Source organism: Moschus berezovskii, chromosome 5, assembly GCF_049115385.1.
Source record: "Moschus berezovskii isolate FMDL1 chromosome 5, NW_MosBer_1.0, whole genome shotgun sequence".
NCBI lineage: Eukaryota > Metazoa > Chordata > Mammalia > Artiodactyla > Moschidae > Moschus > Moschus berezovskii.
In genome coordinates, this window is record NC_142464.1 from 70,476,493 (window position 1) to 70,490,204 (window position 13,712).

General features: G+C 39.0%; 1 protein-coding gene and 1 long non-coding RNA gene across 6 annotated transcripts in view; one reads left to right on the top strand and one right to left on the bottom strand.

Moving 5' to 3' along the window:
- Positions 1–13,712, bottom strand: part of ATP8A1 (ATPase phospholipid transporting 8A1) — a 244,089-nt gene that overhangs the window by 94,414 nt on the left and 135,963 nt on the right. For all 5 annotated transcript variants that reach the window (XM_088836319.1, XM_088836317.1, XM_088836318.1 and 2 more), the window contains 2 exons: positions 11,488–11,626; positions 6,680–6,744 (listed from right to left, as the gene is read on the bottom strand). In XM_088836319.1, coding sequence (XP_088692445.1) covers positions 6,680–6,744; positions 11,488–11,626 — 204 coding nt within the window. The remainder of the gene's footprint in view (positions 1–6,679; positions 6,745–11,487; positions 11,627–13,712) is intronic.
- LOC148777851 (uncharacterized) overlaps positions 1–13,712 on the top strand; it is a 44,774-nt gene that overhangs the window by 9,130 nt on the left and 21,932 nt on the right. The window lies entirely within an intron of this gene.

Sequence of the window (13,712 nt, forward strand, 5' to 3'; positions counted from 1 at the left end):
ACCTGAAGTAGCCTCAGTTCTCCTTTTCCCCTTCTTTTTCTGGAGCCAAGTCAATAACTTGCTTATTCTGGATTTCTTTCAGAAGCCATTCAACAGTGATTGGTTTCCCAAACAGTAAGGTTTGTCTGCATAATACATGTAAGATGAGCTTAAAAGGGTACAGATGACAACTTCACCATTTATGTCATGAATGCTTGTAAGTTATATTTGAAGCTTACATGGTGTCGTAAAACCAAATTTAGTTAGAAAAAAATGCGCAATCCTATAAAGGGCTTTCTTTTACCATGGTGTTGAAAAATATATATTCTTATGCTTGTTAATATCAAATGTGGTTAACAATTCATTTTCTGAAAAATATATGGGAGAGAGAAAACACTGGTATCCACAATCAAACCTAGGCTGGCTCAAGTTCATATTTGCAAATTAAGCAGAGAAATTTAAGTAGTGAGGAGTACGACTATTTAAAATCACCTCTTATAGCACTTGGCAAAACGAAACTCCCTCTACCCCCGGGAATAAAGATGTTAAAAGGAATAATAATGATGATCACAAGAATGGTGCATAGTTCTTACTTGCTTACTAAATGCTAGGCATTGTATTTAAAATGTATTGCTTTGTTTAACACCCACAACACCCTAGAGATGGGTATTATTATTACTCTTGTTTAGTGTCACTGGAAACTGAGGTTCCAGCAAATTCTATTTGCTTAGACTCCAGAATCCAATGACTTGCACACATCCTCCAGCGTTTGCTTAGCCTAGAGGTCAAGTTTACTTTCAAGATTGGGCATAATGGTGACGTGAAAGTCGCTCAGTCATGTCCAACTCTTTGTGACCCCATGGACTATACAATCCATGGAATTCTCCAGGCCAGAATACTGGAGTGGGTAGCCTTTCCCTTCTCCAGGGGATCTTCCCAACCCAGGGATCAAACCTGGGTCTCCAGGTTTCTTTAACAGCTGAGGCACAAGGGAAGCCCGGGCATAATGGTATCTGCCTACTAATGTTTTCAGGTGTAAATGTGATTGTCCCTGTAAAATCTTTAGTCCAAACATAAGCTAGTGTTTTCTTATGACTCTATTAGCCATGCATAGAACCCTGCAGGGGCAGCAGAGCTTCCTTTTCACATAGTCAGAAACCTGCATTTTTCTTTGGGATCCATACTCTGCTTCCCATATATCGGGTACTGATTCCTCATCAGGCTAAATGTGAATATCAACAGAAGTAGAAACTGAAAATCAACTGTGCCCAGATGATTAGAAGGAGAGGCAGGCAGGGTTTCTCAGGAGTTAAATTTGGGAAGACTGGAAGCCTTTTGACTCCGAGTAGAGGAAATTTATTTCTCCAAATTCCTCACATACATATTTAAACATCATTCCTGTTGATTCCATAAATACAGAGCAATTTTCCTCTCTGCCCCTTTTTATTTCCCAGGGAATCTAGACAGTAGAAAAGAGGAGAAGAAACAATAAGAACAAATTTAAGGTCCAGCCCTGCTCCTGGGACAGATCCCACAACTGTCCTAGGAGATGCTAGAATTAGGAGAGGTCAAGGTTACAAGTATATCATGTGAGACTCAAGAAAAATCATTTGGGCATCTACAGAGTTAATGGCTTGAGAAATTATGGTTCCTTCCACTTACCCAGACTTGACAGATGAGGGTAGTGAAATCCTGAGCTATCTCAATGAAACAGTCTTCACTTTCTCTCTACCTTTTACAGAAAGTTAGATAATATCTATTAAAAAATATTCTGGGTCACCTGAAGTATTTTCAGAGATTCACAGAATTAGAATGCTATGGGGGATTTGAATACTATAATCATCACACTCCTTAATATAACATAAACCCATTATCCTACATTTTAAAATATGTTAATTAGACAATGGGAGCTAAAGATAGGTCACATGGGAGATTCCCAAGTTCTTAGCTCACATTTTTAGATGTTTCCAGTTTTAACAGATATATTTTGAACAAATTACTTCATGGCAAACCAAAAGTATAAAAGAGATGCTGAGGGATAAATTGGGAAATTGGAATTGACATATATACATTACTATATTTGAAACAGATAACTAATAAGGACCTACCATAGAGCACAGGGAATGCTACTCACTAGTCTCTAAAGGCCTTTATGGGAAAGAATCCAAAAAAGAGTGGATATATGTATATGAATAACTGATTCACTTTGCTGTACAGCAAAAACCAATACAACACTGTAAAAAAACTCTACTCCAATAGAAATGAAAAAAAAAAAGAAATGCTAGAAGAATCTGGATCCAGGTCATCAAGCCAAAGGGGTTTCTGAGAATTTAATGGGATCATTTCTGGGCATTTCTGTAGACTTAGGGAAGAAGTACAAAATATTCTTCAAGCCAGTAATTTAAAATTCTTGCTTGAGCAGACCCTTAAGAAAACGTCTCATATCAATATCATAATCAGAACCCTTAATAAAATGGCTCAAAGTTACATGATGAAAAGTTACATGTTACCTAAATTATCTGCTTATTATAAATATCTAACAGATTTTGATCAACTTTACATGATTATTAAAGATGCTTATCCATAAAATCCTTACTTTCTAAATTGAAAACAATATGATCAAGCTTCCTAAGAACCTCTTTTGCTGACACTGTCAACATCTGGCAATAGCTGGGTAGGTAACGGAGTGAGAACCCCCAGCTCTGCACTCAGGCATCATGCTAGCGGGGAGTGCTGCTCTTCTGGGAAAGGAGCTGGGAATGTACAGAGGCAGAAAAGTCAGATTTCCATATTAGGTCTGCAGAGCAGGATTTCAACATGGGCTATTTTTCTACAAAATTTTGTAACATTCATTTTATATGTGCTGTGCCCTGTGCTAACCATACCAATCCTATGCCAAGGGTAACATTATCATTACCTCAGAGGCAGTACAAGTGGCTTAGAGAAGTTCTCTAACTTCCGTCTGTCCAGAGTGCGCCACTAAGCTGCGGCAGAACTGGGCCCTGAACCACTGTGCTACTGTACAGAGTGATTTGGGTACATTCATCAAAATTGTGATTTGACGAAACTTTGCTCACCTACAATTTATTTCTTATTATATTATTTCCAAAGGCGGTGTGTTTTTAAGTTTATTACCTGAATGTTAATTATTATTTGTGCTGATGGAATGATAACCCTTTTATTATTATCAGTACAAATGTGAACACAGAGGATGCTTTTCTTTTCCATGGCAATGAAAAATAATGATTTACCTAGACTCATTCTAAGGATTTGCCTGAAATCTCAGCCGTGGGTTGTATCACACAAGACCTGGAGGAGCTGTGATACAAAGTGGGGTTTCCTTTCCTGCTGAGAAGCAAATGAGTTCACTAGAGCAGGTCTGACCCCAGACAGCCAGATCTGTTTAAAGTTACCACTTAACTGCCTGGGAGAAAAAACCTCCTCCAGACACCAGTGTGAGAACCAGAGGCAGTCCGATGCTGGACGAATCAGTGTCGCCTGTGATCTTTCACACCAAACTGACACAAATTGCTAAGGACATTTCCAATCACTTTGCTCTTTAAATATAAGATATGATTGACTATTACCATATTTAAAACTGATACACAAATTTTTTAAAAAGGGAGCCCTTAATTAAACATTATTCAGTAAGTCATTTCTCAAATATTTATTGCTCAGCAGTAAAGAATCCGCCTGCCAATGTAGGAGATGTGGGTTCAATCCCTGGGTCAGGAAGATCCCCTGGAGAAGGAAATGGCAACCCATTCCAGTACTCTTGCCTTGAGAATTCCATGGACAGAGGAGCCTGGTGGGCTACAGTCCATGGAGTCACAAAGAGTCGGACATAACTGAGCAACCGAGCACGCACACAACAATGTGCTAGGCAACTTGCTGGAAACTGACAGAGATCGCAAACCAGAACAGACCGGGTCCTTGCTCTCATTGAAACTGAGCATTCCCCTGAGACGATTTATGTTTGCTCCTGTAGCAACAGAAAGTGCAGAAACCTTTGAAGTGTCTATTACTTTTGAGTTACCATCTTGGAAAGTTCAAAATGAAAATAAATGCCTCTGTCAATACAGGATTCAGTGCACAGAATATTGTCGGTATTTGTTTTCTCTTTTCGTTTTTTTCTTGAGATTACTGTTTACATCATTTGACACTAAAAACACTTCAAGAACATTTGGATGTGTTTATCCAAGAGTTGGAGAAAAATGATGAAACAGATGAAAACAAAAGGAGCAATGCCAGCACATTCTATGTAAGGTGAAAGCCTAAACCCAGACAAAAAGGAAAGTATGTCAAATCAAGCATGTGATCAACAATGCTTTCACTTCAATCTAACAGGTCCCACTTCCGATCTCCTTCAAGTGTCAGAAAGTCTGTGTATCAAGTTTAACCTATGATGCTGACAAAGGCCTAAAGGTCTATAGGGATTATGGAAACGTTCACACTGAAGTTTTTGCAAGGTTGTGAACAACTGCAACCCAGTTCTGGAACCACCTTGGATGGCTCCTTTTCCAGGGACCCCAAGGGGGATAAGTATCCCTGAACTTTACATCACATCGATGGCACTGTGCCCCCACTTCCTCCTCCCTGACTCTTATCCTGGTCCCTTGTCTGCACCCTTCCAACTTGCCAACTGCTTCTATACATCACACCTTTTTTAAGAGGCTGATGAAGTCACGCCCCTTGCCTGTGAAGGCAAACTCTCAAACCTGGCCTAGCTTTCCACAGTTGACCTGAGACTACCTCTCCAGGTTTAACCCTCTCTGTCACTTTTTAAAGGGTGCCTTATAAATACTGTGCCCACTTTAAAATGAATTGGGTAGCTTCATACGGACCAACTGCTAAGACATATTAAGTGAGAAGAGCAAAGTCCTGTATCAAGGAGTGTGGACAGGATGCTGTAACATGTGTTCAACAACAAAGGATGTGCCACCTGACATGCACATAAATCCCTTCGATATGGCAGAACATCCCTGGATGAACACACAAAACTGGAACTAGTGGCCATCCCTGGGGAGGTAAACTAGTAGCTTGGATATAAAGGTGGGAGATTCATAAACAACAAGGTCCTACTGTATAGCACAGGGAACTATATTCAATATCCCATGATAAACCATAATGCAAAAGAATGTGAAACAGTATATACACACACACACACACAGCTACATATGTATATATATACACACATTACATATATACATATATGTGTGTGTGTGTATACATATATAAATATATAAAACTGAGTCATTTTGCTGTACAGTGGAAATTAACACAACATTGTAATCAACTATAATTCAATAAAATAAAAAAATAAAGGTGAGAGATTCACTTTTTACCATCTATATTTTCTATTTTCATAACTTTTAGGTTTTACATTCTGTGCCTATATTTATTGAAACAAAACATACTTAAAAAATTATAATCTTGTGTTCAAGTTTAATGTTCCTCTTTCAGGCCCCCAAAGAGGAACTCGACTTGCACTATCTGCTTCTGCTCCTCTGACTCGGTTACTCACGTTTCCCTCACCTTTATGTAACGAAATGCCACTTATTTTGAAAATAGTTCCTTAAACATCATGATATTTCCACAGCAAGTTATCTACCTTACTTACATATTTGTTTTGCATTATTACTTGTATGCAATTTACTTCTCTTAATATTTGTAAGCTTTTGGAGGGCTGGCTTTTTTTTGTTGTTTGTGTTTTTAGGATTAAAGTCTGGTTCACAAAAAGCACTTCTCCAATAATTAAAGGCATAAGCAGTTCCCATGATTGCAAAATCATATATTATTCCTCAGGCTACAAGGTGCTCAAAGATTTCACAAGAAAGGGAAGCGTATCACAAAGATTGTTTTAACCACAATAATAAAGAAGAGATAATCATTCCAGTTTAAAAATCAGAAACAAAGGACATGTTACATGGAATTCCCTGTCTATACCCAACTTCTAAACATCTACTTCTTCACCATCCCTTCCACAGAGCTGGCCTCTCAGCTTCTCCAACATCCCTAGTTATCAGGTTTCCTCTGTTCTGCTCTTTGCGTCACAATGGCTATTTCAAGCAGCTGTATATCACCTTTCCTGTTCTGTCTTCCACCTTAAACTGCAAATAGTCATCTTTCCTTTAAAATATTTACAGGTCATGACCTACATTTTGGGGGGTTAACTTTTATCTTTTATACTCCTAAAAAATCTTTCCCTCTTTTCCAAATATAACTTCATGCGATCATAGTCATGAAAAAAGACATCCTAGGAATTTCTATTTCAGCTCTGAACTTCAGATATTAAAAAAAAAGTTGACTGTTGGCTATTTGGTGTTGTTCAATAGCTTTCACATTTTTTAAAAAAAGAAGTAAAATATAAATACTGAAATATTACATATATAAAATGTAATAATACTGAAATATACAAAATACTCAGGCAGGTACAAAGAAGCTGCAATCACTCAGCAATCTCTTGACATGATGCTTTTGTAAAGCAGCTTTTTCTTTTGGTCTCAGAATGTTTAGCAATTTCTTTTAGCTGTTAAAGACACAAAACTAGCATCTATTTACAACAGTGTATGTTTGTTCCAGAAGAACGATAGTAATAAGGCACCTTTTAACCCAGGAAAACAAAATATCTCAACAGTTAGCTGAATATAAACTACAAGGTAAGTTACTAAAAGTCTTTCAAAAAGATAATCTTACTTACATCGAGAGAGCCTTCATTTATAACAATCATTCCCATGTTCTTCCTTAGAAGTTTGCAGGAGTGTCCTATGTCCAAACAGAGTAAATTGGTTGACATAATTAATTTCTCTAGAGAAAGAAGGTGAAGATGTTAAAATGTTAAAACTACAAAAATCTGAATTTTATCTATATTATTTGGTAAAATTAAAATGCTATCTATTTTAACAGGAAAGATGGCAGTCAGCTGTCTTCTAGATCTGTAGAAGTTTGAAAAAGAAATACTCTTGCTTGCTATAAAAGAGGGATAAGATATAAGGACATCACCTGACAGGTTAAGGCTGCCTTGATAAACAAACATGGAAAGAGAATATAGTAAGGATTCTCAATGTTCTGAAAACTGATAAATGCATATGGCATAACCTTCATGATGACCAACGTGTAGAGCAGAAGATGGGCCAGTGGTTGTTTTGGGAGAAAAATGCAGGAGGTTGTCTGGATTTTTCTTGGACCATTGATCCCACCACTATCTCCCTGACCTTGGACTGTTACCACATTTTCTTTTCTCCTGCCCTCTCTTGCTTTGCTGTACTTGGTGTAGGACAAACTCACCTGCTGATCAAATCAACTCTGCCCCCTTGTACTTGTGTGCCTATAGCTGAACGGGGCTAGAAAAAAACAGGCAACCTTCTTGGCCCAGCTCAGATTTAAAACAGTACCATCTACACTTACTCCTTTTGTGATCTCATTCCTCAATTCATTCCAATCCCAAAGAAAGGCAATGACAAAGAATGTTCAAACTACTGCACAACTGCACTCATCTCATACTCTAGCAAAGTCATGCTCAAAATTCTCCAAGCCAGGCTTCAACAGGATGTGAACCATGAACTTCCAGATGTTCAAGCTGGATTTAGAAAAGGCAGAGGAACCAGAGATCAAATTGCCAACATCTGATGGATCATCAAAAAAGCAAGAGAGTTCCAGAAAAACATCTACTTCTGCTTTATTGATTATGCCAAAGCCTTTGACTGTGTGGATCACAATAAACTGTGGAAAATTCTGAAAGAGATGGGAATATCAGACCACCTGACCTGCCTCTTGAGAAATCTGTATGCAGGTCAAGAAGCAACAGTTAGAACTGGACATGGAACAACAGATGGTTCCAAATCGGGAAAGGAGTACGTCAAGGCTGTATATTGTCACCCTGCTTATTTAACTTATATGCAGAGTACATCATGCAAAATGCCCAGCTGGATGAAGCACAAGCTGAAATCAAGATTGCTGGGAGAAATATCAATAACCTCAGATATGAAGATGACACCACCCTTATGGCAGAAAGTGAAGAAGACCTAAAGAGCCTCTTGATGAAAGTGAAAGAGGAGAGTGAAAAAGTTGGCTTGAAGCTCAACATTCAGAAAACTAAGATCATGGCATCTGGTCTCATCACTTCATGGGAAATAGATGGGGAAACAGTGGAAACAGTGGCTGACTTTAGTCTGGGGGCTCCAAAATCACTGCAGATGGTGACTGCAGCATGAAATTAAAAGAAGCTTACTCCTTGGAAGAAAAGCCATGACCAAACTAGACAGCATATTAAAAAGCAGAGACATTACTTTGCCAACAAAGGTCCATCTAGTCAAAGCTACAGTTTTTCCAATGGTCATGTATGAATGTCAGAGCTGGACTATAAAGAAAGCTTAGCACCGAAGAATTGATGCTTTTGAACTGTGGTGTTGGAGAAGACTCTTGAGAGTCCCTTGGACAGCAAGAGGATCAAACCAGTTCATCCTAAAGGAAATCAGTCCTAATATTCATTGGAAAGACTGATGCTGAAGCTGAAACTCCAATACTTTGGCCACCTGATGAGAAGAACTGACTCATTTGAAAAGACCCTGATACTGGGAAAGATTGAAGGCAGGAGGAGAAGGGGATGACAGAGATTGAGATGGTTGGATGGCATCACTGACTTGATGGACATGAGTTTGAGCAAGCTCTGAGAGTTGGTGATGGACAGGGAAGCCTGGCATGCTGCAGTCTATGGGGTCCAAAGAGTCAGACACAACTGAGCGACTGAACTGAACTGAAATGTTGACCATTCTAGAACTTGTAAATCCCATTCAGACCTCTTTCCTGAACTCTAGACTCACACATGCCAGTGTCTACTTAATAGCAGACATTTAGGTGTAAAATAAACATCTGCAACTTAACACATCTAAAACCAGGCTCTTAACCTCCCTCCAGAAAACTCACTCCTCCTTTAGTCTTCCTCGTTTGGTTAATGGCAACTCCATTCTTCAATTGCTAAGGCTAAAGCACCTTGAAGTTACCTGTGATTCCTTCTTTTCTCCCATACTCTGTGTCTAATCTATCAATCAATCCTGTTGGCTGTACCTTCAAAAATACATCCAGAATCCAACCATTTCTCACCACCTCTATTTTACCACCCAGGTTCAAGCATCACCATGTCCTACTTGGATTAATTCAACAGCCTCTGGCCTTCCTGCTTCAATACTTGCTTCCCTTTGAGTCTACTCTGAGTCTAGCAGCCAGACAGACACATATAGCATTTTTTTTTTTTTTTCAAATAGGAAAGTCAGATCAAGTGTTTCCTCTGCTTTGTTCAGTACCATGCAGTGGTTTTCCATCTCACTCAGAGTAAATGCCAAGACTGGACAACAGTGTAGGTGGCTCCATCCAACCTGAGCTCTGTTATACCGCTCCCCTCTTCTCCTCCTCTAGGCCTGTGCATATCTGCTCTTTCTGTAGGACAGAAGACAGCTGTCCCAAATCATTCGAGTGACAAGCTCCCTTTCTTCTCATAGGCTGTTTCTGGGCTCCCACTTTTTCAATACTTCTTCCTGACTTCCTGATTTAAAATTGAACCCCTCTGTGTAATGCCCTATTCTCCCTTCCCTGCTTTATTTTTCTTTAGAACTATTATTGCCATCGAATATATTATGTGTTTTTCTTTTACTTTACTGTCTGTTTCCCTGACCAGAATCTGAGTTCTGATGGTAGAGGTTCTGATATGTTCTGTTCTGTGTTCTTAACTGACGCCTGGCACCACAGGTACCATATTCTTTTACTGAATGAATGAATCTTACTTTCCTTTTTCTAGGAACAACTTTTAGGATTCTAGAGGTTAAGGGTAGCCAGAAGCCACCACCCTTCTCTCCTTTTCTAGGTATTTTCACACTGGCTACATACCCAGGACCATCCTGAGAACTGTTCATCTTCCCCACGGGTCACTCTTAACCACCATGCATCCCCCCTCTATCTGTCGTCACACTGCTTTATCACATTTGCATTTTCCAGGTCTGCTGATTCTAAAGAATTCTGTATTCTCATACATCTTCTTTTTATTTTGTCTCTAACACCAGTGATAATTTTTATAATCAAAGCTGACAACTTGCTGGGCTTGTAGGTCTAAATTTTATTGGCTAGGTTTCTTTTCTTTTTTCCCTCTTTTTGGCTGTACCCTGTGCCCTGAAGGATCCTAGTTCCTTGGCTAGAGATCAAATCTGTGCTCCCACAGTGGAAGTGTGGAGTCTTAACCACTGGACGACCAGGGAAGTCCAGGTTTTCTTTTAAAAAAATAATTTTCCTCTATTAACATCAACTTACTATGGATTTAGAGTATTTATACTGTTTAATATAAACACTATAGTTATAAGTATAGTATTTATCGCAGAATATACTTTTGATTACTCACATTTCTAAAAGGAATATTAGAAATAAAAAAATATATTTTTTTACATAGATGATACTTAATGACTTTCAAAAAAATGTGGTTTTAGTTTGTAAATGCTCCTGAAATGGTTTCTTTAATTTTGGGAGAGTTTTTGTGTAATTTGTATCATCAGTATCATCCAGAGGTTGATGTCAGGGTTCACAGTGCTCAGGCAACATACTACTGCTGAATTTGGGGAGAAAAAATGACTATTTTTCTTGCACATTATTGGTACTACAGGCCTCTACCAGCAAACATTACCTTTCTCTTCTGTTACAGACTGAGTTGTGTCTGCACCTCCCAATTCATCTGTTGAAGCCCCAACCACCAATGTGACAGCATTTGGAGACAGGGTCTTCAAAGAGTTAAAGTTAAAAGAGATCATAAGGATGATCCCTCATCCAACAGGACTAGTGTCCTTATAAGAAGAGGACAAAACACCAGATGCTCTGTGAGCATCCACAGAGGAGAGGTCAGGCGAGGACACACAGAGATGTGACCATCTGCAAGCCAAGAGGGGAGGCCTCAGGAGAAACCAACTTGCTGACATCTTGATTTGGGTCTCCAGCTCCTCGGACTGTGAAGAGATAACTTTCTCATGCTCGTCACCTAATATGCCATATTCTATTATGGCAGCCCGAGCTGATTAATATAACCTCTTTCTGTAAAATCAGAATTAATTGTTAGATCAATGAAAACTGGCAAAACCTTACTTCCTATCTCATAAATAACCTTTGGTCACATAAACAAGTGTCAGTATACAAGCTTGCCATAATCCTAGTCTCCAGACTCTGGCAGACAACTGCAGAAAGTTCATCCATGTGTGTCAATTATGGAGGTGAATTAGGGGCAGGCAGAGTTCAAAGGTAGGAGAGGGCACTATGTGGCTGCAAGAGCTAAAGTTTGGCTGTATACATAATCACTGCATCTTTAAAGGGGGCACTGGGGCCATAAGTAAATAGATATGCTGAGTGAAACTACAAATAAGGAAATCTCAAAATATTAAATCTTTCAAATCTTGAAATATCTCAAATCTATCTTCTAAAATGGATCAAAACATATTAAAAAGCACCATGACATAAAGTTTAAACTAGGTGAATTACCAATGTTAATGGCAGTTTCCTGTTTGTCTCCTGTAAGGATCCAGATTTTGATGTCTGCTTTCATTAGAGTTTCTATGGTTTCAGGCACTTGATCTTGTAATTTATCCTCAATGGCTGTAGCTCCCAGTAGTTGAAGATTCTGAAGAAAAAGAGCAGCAATGTTTTTAAGATTAAGAAAATGGTGTAGAGTCTTTAAGAACAGAACATTAAAGTGTTTTAAAATCAGAGACTAAATGATAATCCATGAATTCAGAGTGAATTCCAACTATCCCACTGAGTTTTTTCCTCTCAAGGATCCCTAAATCTCATCCAGTACTTCTGACAGAAGACAGAAGCTACCTTACTCCCCCCAAAGGTAAGGAACTGATTCTAAACACACACACAAAGGGAGAAGGAGGGAATCAAAAACAGTTAAATAGGAGCAGGCAGCTACTAAGAAAAAACAAAAACTATGGACGGTCACTACAGTGAAGAATAATCCAATTGACCTGGTTGAAAAAGAGTAAAGTTACATGCTGACATTATTAAATTTCAATTGGATACAGTGTCAGGAAATGTAGACACACAATACAATTAGGATGAATAAAGCAATAAACAAAGTGACAGAATTAGTTTCTGGAAGAAAGAACAGGCTGAGTGTTTTTCACATGTTTCCATGTTTGTGTAGTGGAAGCTCAGAGTCCATTAAAGATCTTTTGCTTATTAGATGGTATCTTTCATATAAGACTGAACACAACCCAAACATTCTGTGGAAAGCTGTTCCAATCTCAGACAAAGAAGAATGGTTTCTTCTCTCATCTTCCTAAATGGAGGGAAAGGGAGAACAATCTCCTGGCTGTTAGGGAACCCTGGCTTGCCAAATGGTGTTGTTGGTCCTAAATACATAGGTACGTGCAACGATGGACTAGGATTTAAACCTATCTGTCATGTGACCAGGCATTGTCACCAGTTGGGAACCCTTCCCCATGGTGTTCTGCAAGCCACAACAAACTAAAATTCTTAGTCTTAGGCATTTCCCCCATAACCTGGCCTCCAGAATGAACTACTTTAACATTTATCTTTCTTCTCAACCATTCTCTTCCTGCTTGCCTTCATGTTTCATGTACACTATCAGACAAGGACAGAATAGATACAAGGGAAATTATTGCAAAGGATAGTGTCTGGGTAGGTAATAACGAAGAAGGCATTCCACTTTCTATTTTTTCTCTAACATTAAGTCCTATTTACTTTTCATCAAAATTCAAGTCTAAAAATAGCCCCAAGTCTTGGTAGGTATGGAAAATAAAGTTAAATATATATACAAACATGTAAAATTGAGAGAGTGTGTGTAGATATAGTTGCTGAGTACATTACTTAGGAATGCTTTTGGCTATAAATAATAGGAAAATCTGACTAAAAGTAGCTTAAGCAAAGTTCCATATTTCTTACATCATTAGTACTGAAGTGGGTATTTTGGGCTAAAGATGGTTGGCTTGACTATATTTCCACTCATTCTCTAGATCTCTCTCAATGTCTCAATGTGACTGTCACAACAGCAACCACTGTGAAGACAAGAATAAGGAGATGAAACCAAATGTATCCATCTCTTATTTGAAGAGCAAAATGGTCTATAAAATTCCTCAGCATATTTCTAAATATAGCAACTGGCCAGATGGAGCTACATGGCCATCCCTAACTATCGACATTTAACTTTTCTAGACTTAGTGGAGGTGGCAAGGCAGAACGGGGATGGGAGTAGGCAGTAAATTAGCCAGTTTACAGTCTCTGCCACAATGCTTAAAACACAGATGTGTGCACATGCATTCAGCTCAGTTCAGTCGCTCAGTTGTGTCTGACTCTTTGCAACCCCATGAACCACACAGCACGCCAGGCCTCCCTGTCCATCACCAACTCCCAGAGCTTATGCAAACCCATGTCCATTGAGTTGGTGATGCCATCCAACCACCTCATCCTCTGTTGTCCCCTTCTTCTCCCGCCTTCAATCTTTCCCAGCATCAGGGTCTTTTCAAATGAGTCAGTTCTTCCCATCAGGTGACCAAAGTACTGGAGTTTCAGCTTCAGCATCAGTCTTTCCAATGAATATTCAGGACTAATTTCCTTTAGGATTGATTGGCTGGATCGCTTTGCAGTCCAAGGGACTCTCAAGAGTCTTCTCAAACACCACAGTTCAAAAGCATCGATTCTTCGGCACTCAGCTTTCTTTATAGCCCAACACTCACATCCAT